The 26,230-nt window shown below is 33.0% G+C and overlaps 1 protein-coding gene across 4 annotated transcripts in view; it reads left to right on the top strand.

Annotated features, from left to right (window-relative positions):
* Nucleotides 1–26,230, top strand: part of LOC130903447 (uncharacterized) — a 480,490-nt gene that overhangs the window by 256,828 nt on the left and 197,432 nt on the right. For all 4 annotated transcript variants that reach the window (XM_057815547.1, XM_057815548.1, XM_057815549.1 and 1 more), the window contains one exon: nucleotides 6,741–6,860. In XM_057815547.1, coding sequence (XP_057671530.1) covers nucleotides 6,752–6,860 — 109 coding nt within the window. In that variant the 5' untranslated portion in view covers nucleotides 6,741–6,751. The remainder of the gene's footprint in view (nucleotides 1–6,740; nucleotides 6,861–26,230) is intronic.

Here is a 26,230-nt window from a genome sequence, read left to right on the forward strand (position 1 = left end):
CAATATTTACGTTTATATTATAGCTTTACAATATAAAAATATCTAAATTATTTCCAAACACTGCAACAAGCGGATGTTAATAACAATTCATCAATTTGTGATATAATGTGAGGTATACGGTTTCTAAATATGTTATATTTAGAGAATTTATAAAGCAATCAAACCTAAAAAAATAGATATAGCAAGGACACTCGTGGGTATTAGATTGATGCAAAAAATTATAATTAGCGAACTCCTCCGAAAATCCATATTAGTTTTAATAATTATTTTTATTGACAGTTTAAAGATCTCATTAAGGAAACTATCTATTGCCTGGCGATTAAATAACGTCACAGTTATATTGATGTAAAACGAAAAATCCTGAAAGATCGTTTGACCAAAAGTTTAGAGCCATCGACATATTCATGAGTATAAAACAATATTTGATGGTCTAAAACAATACTAACGACAACATACCATATTAAGTTTCGCGAACGAAATTTGTGTTTAATTATACATACATACGAGATAACATAAAAAATACGTCAAATTATTTTATTAGAAATAAAAATGACACAACATTCAAACTAATCTCTCTTAGAGTACTACAATTAGATGAATAACATTGCACTTTCCTTAAGGTTGAGGACATGACATCAAACATGAAATTTGTTAATTTTTCTGGTCTCTCTACTCGTACATCGTATTGTAAACTCTCCGGTACCTCATTGTGGAATTTGTAGTGTACATTTGTTCCCCTTGAAACAGTCTCTGTTATTTTTGTTGCTGAGGCAACCAAGGCCCGTAAGGGTTCGTATTCCTATATCAAAATGAATAATTTATTGATATCTCTCTGTGGTAGGGCGTTGTTGGTCGAATATAGAAATACCCTGTATAATAAAAATAGATATATCCTTAAATAGATGTTAATTTCCAAATAATATCAACTGAACAGATGAAAGAGATTCAAAAGGTCCGCCATTGTTTTTTTTTCCATCTCAAAATATTCAATCAAAACTTGTGTGTGCTCATGAATTTGCTGTTTTACAGCCATTTTCTGAAATTACTTGTTGATTAATATACCGTTACAAATATAATCAGACGCAATTTTGAAAATTATGCAGAGATTTACCCATTGTACGAAATAATAAACACTATTTACCACTAACATAAGCATTGTAATCTTCCCGTCTTACGGCATTTTAGGTATTATGAAATGTCAAAAGTTGATGATGTATTATATTCGTACTTACCGATGTAAAATCGAATAAAAAGTCAAATCAGTTGTTTAATAAACTGATTGTAACAATAAATACACGTTCAAACCAATAATTCCCTAAAAACAACTCAGTTAGCAAAGCTTACGTCAACTTTAACGTCTATTATATCGTTGTCTCGTTTTACGATTACTATCGTCAATTTAAGAAACTATTACGTATGTCTTGTAGATGGTCTTGTGAAGAAGACAGTAGATCGGTTATCATGTTTGTTATTTATTGATAGAATGAGATAGTATGCAGGAAATGTGTGTTCGATAAATCGTAGATTGAGACACGTGATGAAAAACTTCCATCTATACGACTTTAACTGCTTCACAGTTTTATTTATTTACTTACTAATCAGGGATTTTTAGGAGGTATAGGATTTTATTTTGAAAAAAACCACAAAAAATTTCAAAAAATTGGAATCGAACATTCAGTATAATTTAATGTCTGCAAATGTTGGCCGCGGCTCCGCTTAGATAACCCATGCGCAAGGTCCAATTTTAGCACACTCTCTCCAACATATCGGCCGGTATTTCACGAATAAATGCTTCAATATTGGCTTCCAGTGCGTCAATCGTTGCTAGTTTATCCCTGTAGACATTAGCCTTAACATGGCCCCACAAGAAATAGTCCAGAGGCGTTAAATCACACGGTCTAGACAGCCAATTGACGGGCCCTAAAAATGAGATGAAGTGGTCACCGAAGGCGGCCATTGTTTGGCATGCCGTGGCATGCGGCACCGTCTTGTTGAAATCACATGTCAGGCATGTCTAATTCTTCCATTTTGCCAAAAAATATCGTTAATCAACACACGGGAGCGCTCGCCATTCACAGTAACGTTCCGACCATCGTCGCTTTTGAAGAAATACGGCCTGATGATGCCACCGGCCCATTATCCACAGCAAACAGTGACTTTTTTGGGATGCATTGGTAGCTCTTGCAATGTTTCTAGCAGGTCTTCACTCTAGATGCGGTAATTTTGCCGTTGACGTATCCATTAAACCAGAAATGAACTTGGTCGCTGAACATAATTTTTCTATAAAAAAGTGGATCTCCCTCCAACTTTGCCAGGGCCCATTCAGTAAATGTTAGACGTTGTGGGAGATCGTGTGGCTTCAATTCTTGCTCCAGCCGTATCTTATAAGGTTTTACACCCAAACCCTCTGGCAAAATTTTCCACGCAGTGAAGTAACAGAGGCCCAATTGGTGCGAACGGCGGCGAATCGACATTTCACGGTCACCAGTAATACTATCGGATACAGCCGTAATATTATCTTTCTTCCTCGTGTTAGTGGTTTAATGTCCAATAGTGTAAACTGGGTTTGAAATTTAGTCACAAGCTTCCTCAGTAGGCCGAACAAAATGCCTATAAATTGGAAGAAGTGCGCGATGCATTATCTTAACCGAGCATGAAATTTTATAGTAAAATTCAATAATTTACAAGCGTTGTTCGTTCGTAAGTCGATTCGTGTTTAAATTATAGACCAAACTGAACAAATTTGACGATGACACAAGACACGATTCAGGTGTTGATCTGTTGTCAAAAAGATACCAGCAAAAAAATCACTCGTTATAAACAACGTATAATATTCTTAAATACCTTCATTAAACGAGATAGGATTTTTTTTGTAGATTTGTGATATCCCATCAAAACCCGCTCTGGAAATTTCTCGAAATCTTGATACTATCATTATTTTATATAAAATATTTTTTTCTTTTGAGCGTTTATGGTTGGTATAGATTGTCTACAGTTAACAACTTGTTTTAATTACTGCTTATTACATACTCGTACTCATGTTAAGCTATAATTGGTAATTCTTCAGTGATTTCATTCAATTTGTTGATTAACTTTTTGATTGAGAACGCCTTCAATGGTTTTTATTAAATTGCATTTCGCATTTATACCTAATGTAATATTATTTTACAGTTTGTAGTTAGTTGTATGAAGAAAGCAAAGAAATAAAACCAAAAAATTTGAAATATGTAGAACAACAATAAGGCCCATCATGACTTATGGTGCAGTTACGATGAGTATTATTATGAGAAAGGATGTTGAGAATAGAAAGTAAAATTTTGCGTTCTATTGAGGAACAGAAAATACAAAAGAAGAACAAATCAGTTAATAAAAAATATTTAGAAAAATAAGAAAGAGGAACTTGCACCAAATGGCTATAGATTGGCAGAAATGGAGGAAGTTGTGGAACAAGCTGAAGGTGTAAGAAGAATGGAGCAAGCCTCCGTCTGGGGACGTCGTGGGTGTTAAGGGGCATTGAATTTTCGCAGATTGTATCAATTTTTTTCATAAAACCATATCTAGGACACCGAAAGTCTCCATTCGTTATTTTCTTTGAACTAGGGAACATACGTGATGGAGGCACTGTGGTGGAATTTTTAAAGCTTATACCAACTATGACGAAGTAGAATGCATCAGTACATTTTTTTATGGGATCCAATCTATTTTGTTCAATTAATATATATTAAAACTAAATTTTGTATAGAGTTGGATGAAAAAACCGATAATTTCACGAAAATAATTTACGATTTAACATTTTCTACAGCAATAATTTTTAACTGGTAGGATGGAAAGTTATGAAGCCAGCAGAAAGACTCAAGAGAAACAAATATAGGAATAGGAAAGAAACATGTTTGCATTTGGTTTGGAAGTTTTGAATCCACATTTTTGCACCTGTTAACGATCTGGAAACCCTAGAAGCAGAGAATATTCTCTTGAAGAAATTCCTATAAGTGTCTTGCTCGTTCGGAATCCTTCAATTATAGACAGAGATCATGTAAATTATCAATTAACTATTTTTGCGATTTCTAAAAGAGATTTTTCAAACTAAAGTACTACTATTTGTTCACGAAAATTCTTAAATACCTACCAGGCAGATATCTAATGATGTTGAATTTAAACATAATCCTTGAAGCTCTTAAATCGCATCCTTAAAAACTTACTATCCTCCAGAAATTACTGAAGATGATACTTGATCACTTTGTGGATCATTTTTCATATCAATTCCAGCCATTTTTCTGTATCATATATTTTTAGTATTTTATATCGAATCATCAACTAATTTTAGGAAGACCGAAAAATAATGTATCTGCACATGTCGATATTTGATTGTCATTTGTAAAAAAATAAGATTAATGTGACTAGTTCACTTGAATGGAAGGGTAGTAACGCAACAGTTGCAACCAATATTTATAAATTCGTAAATGTTGGTACTCTTAGTTCAAATCAGCTAATTTTAATCTTTCTGGTCGATCAGGAAGACCAACATCTTGTGATAACGATATACTAAGAGCAGCAGATATATGTCAGACAACAGAAGAATCCCCGAAACCTTTAACCAACATCGGTTAAACAACAACAATATCGGAGAAATAAGCTGAGCAGGTGTTTGTGCCCCCACAAAGTCAACTGGTCCATCACATGTGATGTATTGCTTTGCTTCAACGGTATTATACAGAACTGTTTTTTGATCGCTTGATGACTGGTGACGAAAAGTAGCTATATGATAAATCAAAACGCAAAAGGCAGTGGCTCACTCCAAATTAATAACCACGACACCACGACGTACTGGGAATTGGATCGAATAAAATTTTCAAACAGTTTACGACCATTTTCAATGTGACAGGTCTTATTCTGCAACACGACAATGCCATCGCTACAACATTTTCTTAGTAGCAAAACATTTGGCTGATAATTATATAAAATGCCATGCCACTAGATATAGCAAAATGTTGAAAACGGAAATGATTACTCTATTGACTGAGAATAAAATTGAAATTTTATTTGTTTGAATTTAATTTAAGAAAGCGACATTACTGCCCCCCTTTGATTTCTAATGGCGTTTTATTTAGATTATCAAAATATGCAGAATAGCTCTACACACTTAACCAGATCAGATATATGGATAGTTGAATAATTACCTTTCTTTATTCTGACCTTTATTATTATTATTCTTGATAAGTTTAATTTTTGGGAGATTGAATAAGTATAGCAACTCTTAACAAAATTACGTGCGCGGATTTTCGAAATTTTGGGACTTAAAACTCAGAAAAATTCGAAAAAAATTTCAGGTATTTGTTCCTAACCTCAAAATTTTCACCTTAAAACTGGTTTATATACTCAAAAATATTTGGAATAGCGAATAACTCGAAAACTACGAGGAATTCAAAAAAAGTGCTAGAGCAAAAAATGTATAACACCAAATTTTCTATTGATTGGTCTTTGAGCATTTTTCCTAACCTCAAAATTTACACCGTAAAACGGGTTCATGTGTTCAAAAATATTTTGAATTGCGGTTACTCGAAAACTATAAGGATATCGGCACAAACTGCTGGGAAAAAATGTAGAGCACTACATTTTGTACAAAAAAGGTTTCATGTTTCTCCTAACCTCAAAATTTGCATTATAAAATGGGTTTTAAAGCTCAAAAATATTTTGAATCGCGAATAACTCGAAAACTACGTAGAATTCGAAAAAAATTGCCGGAGCCAAACTAAACCATAGAGCTCAACCCATATTTTTGTGAAAGAGAAACTATTGAGAAGTCTGAATATTGAAATAATCAACCGAGAACGAAGATAATGTTCACAACCGCGTTTTTTGAAAGTTAGTTTATTTGAATCCAATAAGTAGTTCATGTGTGTTATATATATATGAAAATATTGATAATAACTCGAACGACAAATCTCTCGATGGATTTGCTTGTTTATATGGTGAGTGATGAAATATATCCATTGAAACTTCAAGTGCTTATGTGGCCAATATACCTCTTCATCTCGCAAGATTTTCGAAAATTTACCAAGTCGAAAATTATGCAGTAATCGAAAACCTCTGAGAATCTAGAACATCAGAAGCGCCCAATTTAATTTCAGGTTTAAATCTATTTTACCTGTACTATAATTTGTTTCACGTCTCCATATCAACTCAGATTTGAAATCTTACACTAGCTTTAGAAAAGTCGATGGTTTATAAATCTACTACTCTCTTTGTGTCCAATATTGCAATTATAAACATGCTGATTTACATGTACCATGTTTTTATATTTTGTAATATTACTGTACATATGAATTCCACAGAAAAAATTGCGCTCACATCCCAAAAACTGATATAAAATATACTATATTTTTTAATACAGGAAAAAAGACTATTTCGAAAATTTCAAAATATTCAGACATATAATGACATTTACAATGAACAATAAAAAAAATTGCTTCATAAATAATATCACTATCATAAAATTATTTTTTTAAATAAATGATTCGCATAAAAAAATTTTGACTATAATATCATTAAAACTGTACTCGAAACTACAAATCACAAAATAATATTATTACAGCAATGTATCAAATATCCATGAAGTAGGTTAGTAACTACCCCAGTTTGACATAAATAACCCCCATCGACATACTCGTCACACTTTGTTATTATCTGTTACACATTTAATGAGCTTGGGAAATAATTTAACTGTTTTTTTTATGTTGCAGTGGCGCACGTGATGTGGTCTTCGCAGGGGTGGGGGTGGCGCTTCCCCCTTCCCCTGGTATTTCGGTGTCTGGCGCAAGCCCTCGCCACCGACTTCCACCGATTCCTAGCAAGATTTTCAGGTCAGTAACCCTTTATTTTTAAGTTGTGCACCTACTTATCTTCCTCATAGGTGAAATCGGCGTTGCCATATCGAAATAAAAATAGCAGGTGCTATCTGATTTCAAAATAAAAATAATAATTTATAACAAATATACTGCTCTAAAAAATATCAATTAATTGAAAAAAAATGGAGAAGCTTGTTTGGACTGATCTACACCTTATTACACACTAAATCTAATTGAAAATTATAGATAGAAATTTATTTGAAATTTTGAAACACATTTACCACACTTTTTTTATATGTTTCTTTGTTTCTATTAATTTGTAATAGCAAATACCCGTTTATTCAATTGTACCAGGAAGGGCTATTTCTCTTAATTCCCTCGGAAAAAATTGACATATTTGTACTGTTAGAAATAATTAAATTATATATAATTTTATGGTAATTTCAACACCACTAGCGAATTCTCTGAGGCTTGATGATAAGTATTGTAAGGTGGCTGGACACATACCACACTGGACTAAGTGCATTATGATCTTCTGCAGTCACATTTTATATTTTCTAGTATACCATCGTAGCCCTGGATATACAAACCTAGTTTCAACCTATTTAGAAACTTGCACGTCATCCATGCACCATCATGTCTTAGTGGCAGAGTTTCAGATGGTATTTTATAATTGTTAGGAAGGAAGCCCTTAGCTAGTTATCATTTTGATGATTTTAGGAAGCTCTAACTGAATTGCAGTGGCTTTATATGTGAGGTTCGTTTCCATATAACGAATGAGTGTTTTCTTATTTCACTGTCTTTTTTTCCTTATTCGGTGTTATTTCTCTTTTAACATATCTTAGTACTAATTCGATGTGATGATGAAGTCATTCAATCGTAGTGGATTCGAGACTTGCTATTATTATTTCGTACATATTAATAAGAGCTACATCCACCGGTTGGGCATCAGTCGATCTATACCAAACAAGCCATACACTTCGGTGAAGTAACATGATGCTATTGCGGAAGATTTGATGATAGTGGGTTTGCTATCCGAGTCAATTAATCCAAAGCCTCTGCAGTGTGTGACTAAATCAAGATAATCACCATATATAAAACTCCTGAAGTTTGAAGTCACTGGTTGGTCATTTGGGTGTATGTAATATTAGGACCTAAAATTTATTTGGAGGAAACCATTCTTCTCTGGACCACATCTACTGGGTGCTCTTTGAAAATAAATAAGGATCTAGGATTCTACAGGAGAATGAAAATAAATCTGGTTACACTAGAATCCGTTTATGACGTAGAATGTTTTTCTGTGTGTTAACCGCTTTACTCCCTTTTCAAAACATTTAAAACCTCCCGAAAATTTTGTAGATTATGCAAATCAGTCCCGTAAACTTATTTCGAAATTTCATACAATTCTATGATAATTTTCATCTTTTCAACGAAAACAGATTGACTCCTTCCATCTGATAACTCGATATGTTTTCGATGCATCATAATAACATAAACTAATTCAATTTATTGATATCAAACTGAGCAACTAGATGGCTTTTCTAATGAGATTAGACCATCAGATATTACGTCGTATTTATATTAAGTGTTTCATTTCCTTTTGGATGATTTTCAACCTCTTCTATAACACTGGTCAACAAAATGTACTATGGTCACCAAACAATAACGGAAAAATTTACACATTAACTCTCCCAACAGTAATCTGCTAGCTAGACTTTTTTCTCTTGATAGCGCCTTGTTCCTGACATACAGCACTCAAATTCTCGGGGAAGTAATCCAGATGAGAGTGCAAGATATGTATTTTTGGAGATATATTACATCCCAAATCTCAGTATGAAATTATAAGCTCAATAATTAAGTGATTGTAACTTTTGGACCAATAAATATTCCCTTTTTAATTTTTGCTTCGCAGATTTTGAGAAATTTCTCTTTCAGGTATAAGAATGTACTGCCATAGGGATTTAGGCATAGCTTTTACAAAAATTTTCATCAGGTGGAGCTTTATATGCATTGGTGGTCGTCAGGGTTCACTATAAGATAATTTTTTAAATTCTTTTACCTTGGAGTAAATGAATTTTTATGTCTCTGCTGCCCATTCGCAAATGGAACAGCAATATTTTGTGTTACCAAGCTGTGATCCAAGCAAAAGAGCAGTGACTTTGAAATTTCCATAAATTTTCCAAACATGTTCACTCTAATCAATTTTTTCAAGAACTTCATGTTCTCGTAAGTCTCATTTATATCAGAACCATAGGCAACCGGCACTAAAGGACATTTGTTGTATTGCCAGGGATTTGTATCATATCTAAAATTCAATTAATTCATTACGATGTTATCACGATTGACTAAATCATCTGTTTTAGAAAACGAAGGTTTCATTTTATCGTCACTATGTCGGAAATCAGAAATTTCCTAACCAAAAGCTCAGTTTGTTTTTTAAATAAACTAAAATCACGTACTAAATCGTTTAAATCACTTTGTATCAATAAATGAGGTTCTTTTAAAGTTGACGGTTTATAACTTGGGTCACTCTCTTGAGATACCTTATCGGGTTGACTAAGAACAAACTAGAAACAGACTTGACTTTCTACTTGATTTAGAGGCTTTGGCACAGGCAGTTCGGAACTGTGTAGGGTTGGTCTGTAGGCTGACAAATTTAAGTTCTGTATGGACTGTGTGTAAGTGTGTATGGACTTAGTTGTGACGCCTTTTGTTAGAATCAAACAAAAATAACAATCACTTACATTATGCACATTATATCTGTGAAACCCAGGATTTATCTTGGTGGCGCACATGAAGCCGATAACTTGGTTATCGAAGCGCGCGTCAGACAGTGTAATTGTGAGTGTTGGGATAGTGGTAGCGTGAAAAGTGTATTCAGTATTCGATACTATCTAACTGTGGATTAAATATACATGCGATTGCTGACAGAAGAAGCCTTCCAGCACCGTTTCAATGAATGGAAAGTACGCATGGAGCTTTATAAGGATAGCGGTGGACATTTATAGAAGATGATAAGTGAAAATATATCATTTCAAACTAAAGTATTCTACAACGTGTGTTTTTATTATGGCTGGTTTTCGTGGGCACTTTAATTTTTTATAATAAAAATCGTGAACTATATTTTCTCATTTATTAACAACCACGTGCAGAGCTGATGGAAGACTGGCTTCCCTACCGCTACAGCTAGAACTATACAACAATGTTGCCGCATATACAAAACTTTTAATAATAAAGACATGGAACTTAACATTCCGCCGGTCTTGCAAGAACCAAGTTCTTGCAAAAAACATAAAACATAAAAATAAATGAATAATCATAATATTAAATGTATAAAATAAATATCTTTCAATAAATTTTATAACAAAAATGTCAATCATTCAAAGGTAAGACACCTATTTTATGAACTGGACGTTTAATTTCACCACACTTTGTTTTTAAGTCTAGTACACGAAACTATGATTTTCTCCCTGGACCAGGACTAAGGAACCAACGGTTAAAAGTTCAGATCCTTTGGTTTTCCATTTAAGGCGGTGATGTAATTATGACAAATATTCTTTTTGCCAACGGATTCAGTAATGCTGAACTGTAGACTGCAGATGCTGGAATCTCTTCGGTCTGTTCATCGGTACATCTTGAAGGGATAATTCTGGCACTGCCAATCAAGAAATGCTCCGGGTTAAAGGGTGTAAAATCTTTAAGTAAGAGGGGATAAAGGTCGGGAGTTTAAGACACCCTCTATTTGAATAAGAACGGTAAGATAATCTTCGAAAGTTAAATGATTGGTGCCAATAACCTTTTATAAATGCGATTTTACGGCATTTATCCCAGCCTCCCATATGCCGCCAAAATTGAGAGCTCTGGCAGGAATAAAATGCCAAGCTATATGAAGCGAACTGTTATTATTAGCTATGTCCTCTTTATGTTGCTCGATAAATTTATACAAATTCGAAAGCTCTCTACTAGAACCGATAAAATTTGTTCCATTATCGGAATACATGTTTACAGGTTGCCCTCTCCGGCTAATAAATCGTTCAAGTACAGCCATAAAGGCTTCTGAAGTTAGATCAGTGACGAGATCTAAATGTATGGCCTTTTTGCTCATACATATGAAAAGACACAGATAGATAGACGCCCATCTACCCGTATAATATCATCCTTTAGGAACGGATTTAAAGAGAGAATTGAACTTTGTTTTGGTAAGGGAGTATTATTGAAACTTTTGTATTTCCTTTATCACAAAATTTTCTGCGTTTTTAATTCATTAGGTTGTAAAATTATAGTTTTCTCTACACATGGACTATTTCTGAATTTTGCTTTAGGATTGTCACAAAACCTCATTATATAGGCCGTTACTCTGAGCGTTTTCATGAAGCTGGAAAACTTATTCAATTTTGGGAAATAGTTATTATTTTATTACTTAAAATCTTAGTGAAAGTGTCAAAACATTCAGACAAATTCCACTCCGAGAAATCAGTGAAAAACCAGGATGGACCGTGCCACCATAAAGTACTAGGTATTAGGCTATTCATTAGACTTTATGTGATACCACTTTGATTTGTCGCTTAAAGTCTGTATTTCACTAGTCTGATTGGACACAAATGTTTTCCACCGATGTGGTTCACCTTTTATCCAAGCGATTGCTATCGTTGAATCGGAGTAATAATAGGTTTTATTTATATTTGAATTTAAAGCGTCAGTGATCGTGTGTGAAAGTCCAGCAGCTAACAAGGCACGATTTTGCACAGAGAAGATTACTCTTTATCTTCGTTCGTACTTACACATCGAAGAAACGTACACGCACCGTAAGCCTTCTCGGATGCATCACAAAAAACATGTAATTCTATACTATACCTAGTCTATATACCTTTAGATTTTTCAAAAATGCTAGATCGGTTTTAAATTCATTCCACTTTGTTTGTAAATTATGTGGAATGATCGTGATCCAAGAAATATTCATTGATCACATCTTCTGCATCAATATTTTGGCTCTAATTATAAATGGCCTTAATAATCCCAAGGATCAAATATTTGACTAATGGTTGATAAAATTAACCTTTTTGTATTATAAATCTGGTTATTCTCCCTTACAGAATGCATGATAGGATCATTCTGAGCGTTCCATAAAATTCCCAAAGTTTTATTTAATTCGTTTTCTCCGAACGGTAAGATATTCATTTCTAAGCCATTATCATCGTTTATACTTTCTAATATATTTAAATCGTTACTAAGCCATTTTCTGCGATCAAAACCCGCACTACTCAATATTTTGATGATTTCTTTATGAATTTTGAGTAATTCAACTTTTGAATCTGCCCCGGTTAACAAGTCGTCGTTGTAAAAATAATTTTTTATGACTTTACTTGCCGCGATATGTGATTCAATATGTTGTTCTGCTAAGTAATGTAAGCATTTTATAGCTAAGTACGGTGAAGCCGCCTTGCCAAATGTCACAGTATTGAGTTCATAAATGTCAATATCTTTCGATGGGTCCGCTCGCCACAATATTCGTTGAAAACTACGCTCATCTTCATGAATTAACACCTGACAATACATCTTCGAGATGTCGCCGGTTAATACATAATAATATTTTCTAAATCTCAAAATAATATTTAATAAATCGTTTTACAACATCGGTCTCGTAAACTGAGCCTCATTTAAACTTATTCCGGTATCAGACTTTGCTGAAGCGTCGAAAACTACGCGCAACCGAGTTGTTAAACTAGATGCTTTAATAACAGCGTGATGGGGTAAATAAAATACTTGATTTGCATTTTTATCTACACTGTTAGTGATTATAGACATGTATCCATACGCAGCATGCTCTTTCATAAATGTAATATAGTCCATTTTCATGTCGGGATTGTTACTCAACTTCCTTTCTAATGACTTAAATCTTGTAATCGCCATGTCCTTCGAATTACCTCCTAATGTGTTTAGTTTTTTGTTAAATGGAACAATTCAACAATGAACCTACCAGATTTATCTCTGCGAGTAGTCTCCCGGAAGTAATTTTCGCAATATTCTTCCGAAGAGAACTTTTACTGATTACACTGCATTTCTTCTATGTTCCAAAATTTAAGTTGTTGGCTTAAATATCTTGACTTATATTTAAGCACGCTACAGTGTTAAGTTTTGTACTAGATGTATTAATAAATAAATTTCCCGCAATTATCCACCCGAAATATGTGTTTCTTAATATCGGTAGGATCTGAGTTTATTTGTCCCGTACATAACAAATTACAGAAAAGATCTGACCCTATTAAAATGTCTAATTCGCAATTTCTATTAAAATTAGGGTCTGCCAGCTGTACATAATCCGGTATGTTTAATAATGTTTTGTTGAATGATGCTAATGGTAAACTTTCCGTAATATTGGGTAATACCAGACAATCTAACTGAGCTTGAAATTCCCTATAACATGACTTTATTTGAATTTTAACTTGTTTGTTTACTCGGTGTAATACCCAACTTTTGATACATTTTTTCTGAAATAAAATTACTTTGAGAGCAACTGTCTAACAAAGCCCTACCGAAAATAAATTCGTTATTGTTATTTTTAATTTTTATTACAGCTGACGTCAATAAGACTTTAGAAATATAATACATACTTTTCGTTTCGTGACTAGAGATATTTGTCGATTTTCAATAATACCGACTCCTTGACTAGATGAACACGGCTTGTTTTCATTATAGCAAAAAATGCTTTGAATAGGGTTTTTGCTGTCGGCTGTTCGACTGATCGGATTTTTAGACGATTCGCTGTCGCTATTGATACAAAATGTGGCCCCAGCGGTAATATTTGGCTTTTCATAATGCAATAAAGAATTATGATGTTTATGACATTTTGAACATCCTTTTGCTTTCCAGAACGGGTGATTCGGTTTCAAACAATTAGTAAATAATTTATTTTCTTTGATTTTTAACCAGCGTTCTTGGAGATTTATATTTAATAATTGTTACATTTATAAATTGAATGCGATTGATGACAAATATGGCATTTTATAGCAGTTTTCTGATTAGAAATGGTTGTGACAAATGTGGCTGAGATTTTTCTGATATGTTGTTTATTATTTTTATTAGCCGCAATTTTTTCTAATATTTTACATTAATTTTTTATGAAAGTTTCTATATCATGCATGATATCTTGTAAGATTCCTATTCTCTTTTAGTAACGACGTCAAATTTAGATACAAGTATGTATATAATAAGTCTGTCCCATGATATTACCTCCTCACCTTGTGCTTTAAGAGCGGATAAATTGTTTGTAATTTGTTCGTATAAATTTCGCAACGCGGTGGAAGATTCTTTCGTTACTGCTGGACACTCAAAAATTTCTTGTTTATGATTGTGCGTTATTAAATTTTCATTTTCATACCTATCTATCATTTTCGACCACGCAATACTGTAATTCGCATCTGTAACTTTAAGAGATTTAATGGTTTTGAGGGCTTCTGCTGATAGAGCCTGACGCAGGTAATAGAACTTTTGTTAGCCTGTTAATTGTAAATTACTGTCTACCAAACCTACAAAGGCATCACTGAATTTATACCAAGAGCTATATTGTTCATCAAAACGCGGAAGTTGAACCGGAGGTAATTTTACAGATTCTCTATAAGTTACATTATTAATATTACCCGTCACTGAACCTACTTCAGAACCTCTTTCTGACCTGTTTTCTGAATGAAAACTATGATTATCTGCCGAGTAGTTATATATTAAAGCTTTTATATTACCAACTAGTTCAAAATAATTGTCTTCAAACTGTTGAATTTCCTCTTTGTTATCCTTTTCTGAAAGTACTTGTATATTCGTATGGATTTCTAACAATTCATGATAAAACGGTTCGAACTTTTCAAGTCTATCTTGTAAACTTTTACAAATCGCATCAGATGATTCATTTTGACTAATAGTTTGGAAATAAGTTTTAAATTTAGTGAAGCGAGTTTTAATTATTCTCTTTTTTTTTGTTTTCAACTTAAGAAGTTCATCCTACATGCTCACAAATTAGAGATTCAAGAACAAGATAATATAAAAATAGAACTGACCTACAGGTTAGTGTGATGGTGATAAACTGCTGACCCTCCACAAAATGGCTACTTCTATATTGTACTTAAAATTAATGGTGGAATGAAACAGCAACCTGGGCGACATTCACAAAACTACTGGAAACGCCGGTATCACTTCAACTCTAACTGTATTATTCTAATCAAAGCCCTTTCATATTATATTATCCGACTCGAAGGACCATGTTTTTATTTTGGGCTGGTTTTCATGGGCACTTTAATATTTTATAATAAAAATCGTGGATTGTTTTTCCTCATTTTTTAACAACTACGTGCTACCACGTGCAGAGTTGATGGAAGATGTTAAGACATCGAACTTAACAACGTGAGTATCGGTATTTAATTGATAGATTTCTCATAAGTCTACCAGAGAGAAATTCAAAATATTTGCAATAAAAGCTGTTTGTTGCCAACCACTGAAAGCAAATTAATCCTTTTAAAAGAGAAACTTTTTATGGGTAATAATGAAGTAAAACTTTCTTTCGATGGTTTTTTGCTATTCCTTGAAGGGATTGCTTGATTATTTAATCGAAAAAGATGATGCGTTTTTTTGTATTCTCCTCATATTATTTCGAAACACACCTTGGCCACGTTGCTGACAGCTCGTTCGTTTTAAATGCTTTGGTATATAATACCCCACCGATTTTTCATTATAAATACTATGATACTGAGTTCTGACAATTAATTTGACGTACTATTTCATTATAATTAATAATTGTCAAGTTTCACTTTGGACACGGATATTACTTTTAAATATTCAAGAGTGTGCGACATGCTAAATACGTTATTGACTTATATTGAATTGTTATGCAAGTTTTATCACATATTTCTGTAGTAAAATATGTACAATCATATATCCGGTTGTTGTATGTTAGTATTATTATATATGTAGGCTGAAGTAACAAATGAAACACATTTATCTAAAGAATATAAAATTATAAATTTAATAATCTGACCTCAGTTAGTTTTTTCGCATTCCGGGATCTAAGGTTATCCTTATAAAGGAACGAAACACTCCTGTTTTTGTTCACGTAACGACGTCCAACCTCCTCCTATTTTCTAAAAAACACTTACCTTCATGTTTTCGAGAGTGTTGAATATGAAAATTTTTTTTTTCTAAAATAGGGGCATTGAACAACAATATATAAGGTTTTGCCAACCTAAGCAATTTCGCTTTAGAAGCAAGTAGTGCGTGATTTTTATTGAAGCTATTAGTTGTGGATTAATTTCAAACGGAGTGCAGTATCGAACATTTTCGAAAGCTGCTGAGGGTCACAAGGAAATATGTAAAACTTATGGTGCTGGTTGCATAACAGATCGTACTTGTCAAAATTGGTATAAAGAATTCCGTTTCGGAGATTTTTCTCTCAAAGATGACGTTCTGGTCGGCCTACTGAAGTTGATGACCAAATCAAAGTCATAATGAAGAGAATCGTCATATAACAACTGTTCGAAAGATTGCGAAAAAGATACATGTATCGCCCACAACAATTGAAAAACACTTAAAATGTCTTGGGCTAGTTAAGAAACTTGATATTTGGGTACCTCACGAATTGAAAGAAATTCATTTAACACAAAGAATCAAAATTTGCGGTATGAACCTTAAACAAAATGAAAGCGACCCTTTCTTGAAAGAATCATCACTGGTGATGAAAAATGGGTCTTGTGCAGTAACATAGTTCGAAAACGATCATGGAGCAAACACGATTAACCAGCACAAACCACATATCGAAAGCTGAATAACAACAAAAATAGCTCATACTGTCAGTTTGGTGGGATTACAAAGGTGTTGTGTTTTTTGAGCTGCTTTTAAGGAGCCAAACGATCAATTCTGATGTTTACTGTCAACAATTAATGAAACTGGATGAAGCAACCAAAGAAAAACGGTGGAAATTGTCAAATCGGAAAGTTTTAGTCATGATAATGTAAGGTCTCACACATCTTTGGCAACTCACGGGAAACTATTGGAGCTTGACTGGGAAGTGATGCCACATCCCCCGTACAGCCCTAATCTGGCACCATCTGATTACCATTTATTTCGAAGTTTGCAGAATTCTTTGAATGGTCAAACTTTCACAAATGACGATGACCTTCAATCGCACCTGGTTCAGTTTTATTGCTCATAAGGACCAGAAATTTCAGGAGAGCGAAATCATAAAGCTGAAATAAAGATGGCAAAACGTCATTGAGCAAAATGGAAAATATATAATTGATTAAAAACCATTTTCTGTTAGAAAAAAGTGTTTTATTTCAAACTACAAAACCGTAATTATTTTGTCTTCAATTATAGATAGGTGTTTAACACGGATGTGTACTTAATGCTATTTTTCACAACAATAGATAAAACAATAAAAAGAACAAAGAGTCAGATGAATAAGTTCAATATAGGAACTTGAAGCATGGGGCCAAAATATAAAACGGAATTGATTTTCGCAAATGATTTGGTATTGTTAGCGAGTTCGGAGGAAAATTCATATCATCTGGAAATTTTCATATGAACGAAATGAATATGAAAGTAGATAAAATAGGACTGAGAGTATTATAATAGCAAGAGAATATTAAACACATAATATTGAAAAACAGACTATAGTAGGTGATAAATGAAAAGAGAGGTCGAGTAGGTAAATTATTTGATGCAATGAAAGCATCATAAAAAAGATACAACTCTGGCAGGGTTACCGACCCGAACGAAAGTTCTGTAATAAGAATAGGAAACTACGAGGCATATCCTTTGCAATTGACAAACTTTTATTACCACAAAGAGAAAAATACTGGACTTTGACCTAGTGAAAGAATTTTGCTTCTAAATCTACGACACGTGGAGGATCTAAAGCCTCCAAAGGCTAAGACAAAGATACTACCCAAGCAATTAGGAACTAGTGGAAGAATCAGCAACGCCCGGAGGATTCTCCAATATTAAGAATATCCGTGGGCTAGGGTGGGAACGACAAAGGTAACTGCAAAGAAATTATCCAGGAAATCCTCCCTACTCCTAGCATTAGTACCGTGAAAAATACGTACCTTGATATAATCCCGAAATAAACATTGAAATATAAATCCTATCAACGGACGTCTTTTCAGAATCAGTGTCACTTGAAAATATATGAAAAACTTGGAATATTAGATAATTCAACGTATTTTAATTCATATTTAGTATTTTATTTACATTCCACGTAACTGGCATGGTGCAGTGCTCACTGAATTGCAGGTAAAAATGAAAAATGTCAATAAATATTACGTTCTACCAATGCCCAAAAGAACTTCCATCGCATTTCAATCAACAATGTCCAATAAAACTGATGATTGTCAACTATGTTGAAATCCAAGAATGATGAAGATGAAAGCAAAAACCAAAACGAATATAAATTAATAAAACATGTTCCATTCAAAATTCAAAAATAGAAATCTTCATCAATTAAGCAGCATAGTCGAACGATTTTTTAAGTATTTAAATATTTATTAGCACTCATTAAGGGTAAGGGTAATAATTAAAAAAACTGTAATTATTTTTTAACATATTCTCCCTTTATTTCCACACACTTTTCAGAACATCTAACTAAAGCTTCCAACTATAAAAATATGATGCATATCTGAAGTCTGTTTCATTTCATCGTATCTGCTAAATATTTTACCATTTAATTCGGCCTTCAGCTTTACGAACAAAAAATAGATGGGGCCAGATCAGGATCGTGCGAAACAGTGTAGACTGGAGCATTGTCATGAGGCAAGCACACACCTCGGCTGATTTTGCCTGTCCTTTCTTCGATAGTTTGTTGGCGCAACTATCTGCTAATTCAGAATAATATGCCGAATTTACGGTTGTATTTGATTCCTTAAAGTCTCAAAACAATATCTTCGATCTATTGTAGCCATTACTTTTTGGTACTTTTCGTGACCTTTGCTTTTCCTAGAAGGGTTATTAATTCCGATTCCACCCCATGGAATATCTTTTCGATGTCAGTCAAATGCTCATGTATAATTCTCATAACGCTTGTTTTGAAAATGCTCCTGCTACAATTTCTTTTGCTTTCAGGCGCTGTTCACTTCGAACAATTTCTCTTACTAATTTAATGTTTTCTGGAGTGGTTCTCGTCACATGACCTCCTACACTTGGGTAATCTTCTAATGATTTTCATCTCCAGCGAAACAACGTAGACCAATGTTCAATTATTGTAAATAATCGATACGAGTCACTGTAAACAGCCTCCATTCTGTTTTTTGGTTTTTGTTGGGGTTAATCCTTCTTTAGTCAAGAATTTTATGATAGCGCGAAACTCAATTTGAGACATTTTTCAAATCGAATAGACTAAGCAAGTTGACACTTTGTGTAAAGCTTATTGTGATTTGTCACTGAGACGTGCATGAAAATGTTTGCAAACACACTATATTAACGTATTTTCTGACTTAACTCTAAATGTTGATTAAGAAAACGCAGAGAAAAAATTAACTCTATGGTATACATTATTTTTCACCATTACATTGCATATATTATATATATGTGGCTCTATAGACATATCCTGAAGATACCCTTGACACAGAATCTCCAACGACGACGTACCAAGACGCATTAGTCGCAAAAGAAAGCTGTTGACAATTTTAAGATAAGAAAAACATCTTACATGGGACACATCTTACGCAATGACAAATACCTACTGCTATAGAACATAATACAGGCAAAGTAGAGGGAATGGAAAGCATCTTTAGGAAGGAGAAATCCTGGCTTCGTAACATAAGAGAATGGAGAAATCTCAGCGTCGGAGAATTGTTTCATGAGAAGACGGTATGAGAAAAAGAAGAAGAATCACAAAAATGGCGTATAAAACTCGGATAGAAAGTAATTTTCTTACAATCGTATTGTTTCATTCGGTTAGCGTCTCGTTCATAACATTCAAATCGTACGGAATTTGTCATGTCTCACATAATATTTTATTTATTGATTGATCTCTAATAATAGTACTTTTTCTGATACTAAAGAATATAAATAAAGAAACTTTGAAGTAAGAGAACAATACGTTTGGACGACTTATATTGAATTGTTTAGCTGGTTATTTCCTCTATACGTTTATAACGACGAATTTTGGTTATTTGAAACAACGTAAATGAATAAAAATATACACAACTATGGTAAACTTCAACATAATTATTTTTATGATATAATTTAATTAAAAAGTCTTTTGCAAGCATATTTGTAGATAAAGGAACAGTCGCAGACAGAATTTTGTATTTTTTTAAGCAGCTGACGGTGTATCGAATATAACTTATAACGGATGTTGGTTGGTGTTTGTTATATGAATACCTTTACCGGAAGTCACGATCGAACATTATATAGATATTTTTTTAAAATTCTAATATTCCATTAATTCACCAAAGATTTTATTTGAAGCATCCTTTGGAAATATTTCAGTATAATAGTTATAACAATCACTTTTTTCTCTCTAAATATGGTTTTTATTGTAATTTTTGTATTGAGTTTTTTTCTTCTTATCACTTTCTTTTCCCTAGTTCGCTTTGTGGTTTCGCGACACAAATATATCAATTAATTTTCGAGCTGAAAACACAATTTTTTCTATTCCTAATATTCGATTTTCATCAAGAAAGCTCACTATGGCCTATCGCCTAATAAAATTCTCGTGTTAATTGGTGCAAAGAAATGCTGAAAAAATTCAATCCCGGTGCTTCAAAAGATGTCTATTAGATCGTGACAGGCGATGAATCATGGATCGATGCATATGAACCCGAAACTAGAAAATAATCCATTGCATGGGTCTTTCAAGACGAGTCAATCCAACGAAAGTTCGTGCTCGAAGCATTTTAAAGCAAATGGATGTCTAACAGTACATGTCGCCACCGTTCCATTAGAACAACGTAGAATGGTTATTTATGAATGGTACACCAGCATTTTTTGCCAGGAGTGTTCGAAAAAATCTGGGAAACCAATCGCAGATAAAGAATCATTCTTCACCACAATAAAGCGAACTCATCTAGTTCCTTGTTTGGTACCCAATGATTTGTTCCTATTTCCGCAGATCGAAAATAAATTGCGTGGTCAACGGTTTTCTATCCCTGAAGAAGCAGTTGATGCGAATAAATCACATGTTTTGAAAGTACTTCAATCGGATTGGAAAAAATGCTTCGATAGTTGGTTTAAACGCATTTAAAAGTATATTAATATTAATGAAGAATATAATAAAATTTGAAAAACTATAAAGTCATATCCAATTAATTTTATCAATTATCAAATTATAAATATTTGTTTTCGTGTTTCTATCTCAAAACTTTAATAGTATACGAAACAAAGTGAATCCTGATGATAGTGCAGCACCATGTTTCTTTAATTTCAAATTTTTTAGAAATATTTAACACAAAATATATGTTTAATACATATCAAAAAAGCATTTTTGTTATAACAAAACACCAGATATAGATTCTTGTAGTTGAAAAACATTTGATAGAAGCAACATATAGAACAACTTACGAAGTTATACAAGTTGGAGTACTAATACTCAAATCTCCATAAAAATAAATGTGGGATACAGCAAATTACGAAACTGGTGATATGGTAATAGCAACAAACACATGAACAACACAGAAAGATAGTCTAACTACATGAAAATGAAAATCAAAGGAAAAAAAATGATACTAATATCAATTGCATACTTACAATTAGAAAGTATCTAATATTTAGAGACAACAATAAGTAATCTATGATGCTATTATGGAAAAATACACGGTAGAATATCAGCAACAAAACTATATCATTCGCTAAGGAAAGGATTTAATACTAACACGTAGACAATATATGAAATATTATACTAACTATTATATATAGTTATTATTATTATAAATTGTTATATGGAAGTGAACCATTGGTACTTACAAAACAGTTTGAAGAAACAGGTCCATGGAAATACATTTCTGAAGTGGAATGACCAACCGGACTGTAATGGATAAAGTTACAAATGTTGCAATATGAGAGGTGTTAGAAGTTTAAATTATTCGGAAACATTACAACTTTTTCATTTTTGATTGTGGCTCATTAGAAAAGTGAATTTTTAACACAATAATTAATGATGCTATGAAACGAAATAACGTCGATCAAAACGCTATACCATTTACAACTCTCTCGAATTATATAACTGGAAACTTTTTAAAACTGAAGTTTTGTAATTATTATACTTCATTCAATCGTAAGTTCAGATCCTTAAATGCTTTCGACAAATTAATTTGGTGTGTGGGCATTCGACTGAGTTGCTATAATTAAAAAATTCAATTGCATTTGCGGCAAGCAATCAATCTTCCAGATATAAACAATCCCAAGTATTATGTGCTCCCCGAATAACACTCAAAGTAATCCAATATATGCAAAAAATCCAATTAGTCACGTCAGCCAATATTTCTGCCAAAATAGGGGAAGTACCCTATCGTTAACTCACCCTAGACCTAAGACAAGATTCCCTTTTATGGTCGATAGATCGCACGAGATTAGGGTAGTAGTAGAGTGTTTATCAAATTTTTGAGGTATGATTGCTGAGCCCTCTCAACTTGACTTCTATTTGAATTGATTCCAAACTTTTGCTAACAAAGACGTACTTGAGGATACTTCAGAAATCCTATCATTCCTTTTTTGAAAAAGAATTAGAGGAATATACTTTATTTCAATTATTCTATTTAAATATATCTGAATTTTTAATTTCAAAACAATTCTATAACAACTCATTGCAGTCTATTTATTGTCACTTTTTTGTAATGGTGCATAAAAAATTTTCGAAAAACGGATAAATCATTATTCCTTAAAAGAATACAAGAGGCTCAAGTTAGTATATTATTAGCAAATAATTTACCTCTTTTCTTTCGATTTGTGAATAACTTGGAAATTACATAATTTTTTTATATAAAATAAATATCCACAAAATAATTGATGAATAATAAACGTTTGATAATGCCTTACCTCGGTGTTTAGTCTGTCTGCTCTCTCCAAAAAGAACAAACCCAGCCGAACTATCACTTGCAACGAATTACGTCAACGACACCATACAAAACCATTTTTTAACCACTGGAAACGAAAATGGTCTCTATGTGATAAACCATAACGCAAAAGGCAGTAGCTCATGCCAAATTAACCAACACGAAGTTCTGCAAGCTGGTTTGTATCCCTAAAAGGCATTTCCTGTGAACTGTATCGCGGTATTGTTCATTTTGAAGTGCTGAAACTATGAAAAACTTGATAAAAGGCAGACCAAGTGAACCAATCTCTAATCGAAAGGAACCCGGCTATTTTTAATAGAAAATGTTATTGTTATTTTGCAACACGACAATGCAAGACGTACTTTGGATGACGTATAAAATTCCATCCCGGCATTTGAGAATAAATCTTAAAATATTGATCACATTATTGTTTAGAAATCAAAATTTGTTGTATGTTTCAACTGTAACTTTATCGGAAGATTTATTTATCATTGTTTTTTTTTTAAAAATATAATTTATATAGGGATATGATAAATTAATGGAAACACTTCGATGTCTAATGCGTTTCATTGAGTCTGATCGGATAAAGTAGACACGACTTTTTAAATGTCCTCACAGAAAAAAAAAATAAGTTGTGTTGCATCAGTTTGCTGGAATCAAATACTGGGCTACAAGTTTTTCTTATTATTTAGATCCAGAAGTGCTGTAATTAGATCTGGAAGCACTGCCTTTCGAAAATATTGTTCAACTGTTAAATTCCCGCAAGAGAAATAGGAACCAATAAATGTTTCCCTGACGATTATTACATTGCATTAGGAAAATTTGAGTTTTCATCACAATGCGTTGTATTTCACAAAATTCCAAACGTCTGTCTGTATCATCTTCTGAGAGTTCGTGAACTAGTTAAATTTTATTTGGTTACAGTTTTTTCGTCTTTAAAAACTTCAATTAAAACAGCTAAATAAATTTTGTTTTAAGGCAATTTCCGCATGTAGTTGCGTGACGGTTGCCGTCTAATTACATCTAACTTTGCACCGTCGCTTCTTCCTGGTCCCTAAGATTTTGTACAATCTATCACGGTTCCCGTTTCATTATCAAATTTTCAATAATTCTGCTAATAGGCTTCTAGCAATTGGGATTCGTTCATAATAAGTTTCGTTAACTAAAGCACATGCTTCTTCGCGACTTTGATGTCTATCGTCATAACCTATCATCAATAGAATTTCTATTCTTTTTCTTACGGTTTAAGGAGCCATAATAATAAAATTGGTATAACACTAATTGTAAGACTGTCACTGATGAATAGTTGTTTTATTAAAACAATTGAAAACATATATTTTTACTAGGTTGCTTAAATTTGAAGTCTTTTAATTGTAAAGTGTTATATATAAATTCAATATCATGTTTATTTGGTTTCTCATAAATTCTCTCAGTTTTTTCGACGTGCATTTTTTTTCCAAAAATAAAAGCACATTTTGTGAAATTTGTGCATTACTTTATCAATACTCTGTATATTTGCTTTTGGAGTAGTGTATGTGTCCCATTGAAACCAATTCTATGAAATTAATGTTACACTCTTCAAAAAAATTAGTTCCGTCAAATATAATGTAAAATTGATCATCCACGATTTACTAATCTTAGCTCAGATTATTAATAATCTATATTTCTGTTAGTCTTTGCCGTTGCAGTGAAGATTTATACAATGGAATTTGTTTTTATTCCACTTACTATTTGATTTTAAAAATGAGTTAAAATAAAAATGTGAAACATTTTCTCCTGTTACCAATGTGAGAATTATTTAAACACTAGACAATGTAAGTATACTCGATAGTGTGAGAACAACTTCGTATCTGATAAAATGAACCTTTCACAGTCTTTTTTATTTAAATAAAAAAATTTATTTCCGCAATGTGATTAGAATTGCAAATTTTATAGAAAAAGTTCATTTGTTACAACGAAAAAAATTCTTGCTTGATAAGATTTCAGTAAACAGCTACTCCATAATAACTTAAAATTTCTATATTTGGTACTGATAATAATAGGGGCAATTGGAGATAGCTAGAGAAATTATTTGAACTACTATTTAGATGTTAACAAATGATAAACGCGGGTTGCTACCTATGTTCTGAAACACTGATGTGAGTATCTCAAATCTGATATTGCCGCCACAAAATTTGATATTTTCAATGGTATTAAGAACGTGTTGTCATACGAATGCTATTTGAATTGTTTACAGATATTGAAACATTAATCTTGGTCAAAAAATGGAAGTAAATCGCATTATCGTACAACTAACAGTACTATGCCGATCAACTAGCTTCGATTTTTAGTGATTAAGCAATATCCCGAACCACCGCGTTTCGCTGGTTTTCTAATTTCAATCTTTGTCATGCTACACGGTAAATTTCGTAAAGGTCGTCCAAAATCGGCTGTTGTGCCAGAAAACATCAAATCTTTGCGTAAACAGATGTTGCAGGATCATCATGTGATATACCGTGGGATTGAGACATACCTGAGCATTAGTTCCACTCGCATACATAGGATATTGCAAGAATATCTGACTGTGACAAAGTTTTTTCGCGTTGGGTATCGCATAATTTATCAAACACCCAAGAAAAGCTAGTGGCGATTGGTGCAAAAAAATGCTGAGAGAATTCGATCGCGGTACCTCAAACGATTTCTGTAAGATCGTGACGAGCAAAACTAAACAACAATCGACTGTATGAGTCTTTCAAGAGCCAAATCCAATAAAAGTTATTCGCTCAAGAATCATTTCGAAGCAAATGGTCACCTGTTTGTGGTCTGAATAACTGGACATGTCGCCACCGTTCAATTAGAGCAACGTAGAAGGTCAATTCTGAATGGTACACCAGCATTTGTTTGCCAGAAGTGTCAATAATCAGGGTAACCAATCGTAAAATGCGAGATCTCACACATCAGTTCAAACAAATGTTTTTGAACAGTCAGAACATCAAGTTGATGGGTCATCCACCATACAGTCATTATTTGGGTTAATGCGTTCATATCACATGTTTTGGAAGTACGTCTTAGCAATTTTCATTTTATATTTTCATTTGTCTATCTCAAAACTTAACTAGCAACCTTCGTACAAGATACAAGTGCAGTTTGATGGGAAAGTAACTATTCAAGGTAACAGTTACATGTATGTAAAAAAATATTTTAATCTTCAACATAATATGGTTTTAACTCTCCCTATACACTATTCACATATTTTCTTCAACAAGTGCAAGACTGGTATGTCATCGTCAATTTCCCTTTTTATTAACACGCTTTAGTTTCACCTGTATGTTTGTTACTGACTTTTTCCTCCATTTTCCCTCACTTTAAGCGATC

This window comes from Diorhabda carinulata, chromosome 2 (assembly GCF_026250575.1).
Source record: "Diorhabda carinulata isolate Delta chromosome 2, icDioCari1.1, whole genome shotgun sequence".
NCBI lineage: Eukaryota > Metazoa > Arthropoda > Insecta > Coleoptera > Chrysomelidae > Diorhabda > Diorhabda carinulata.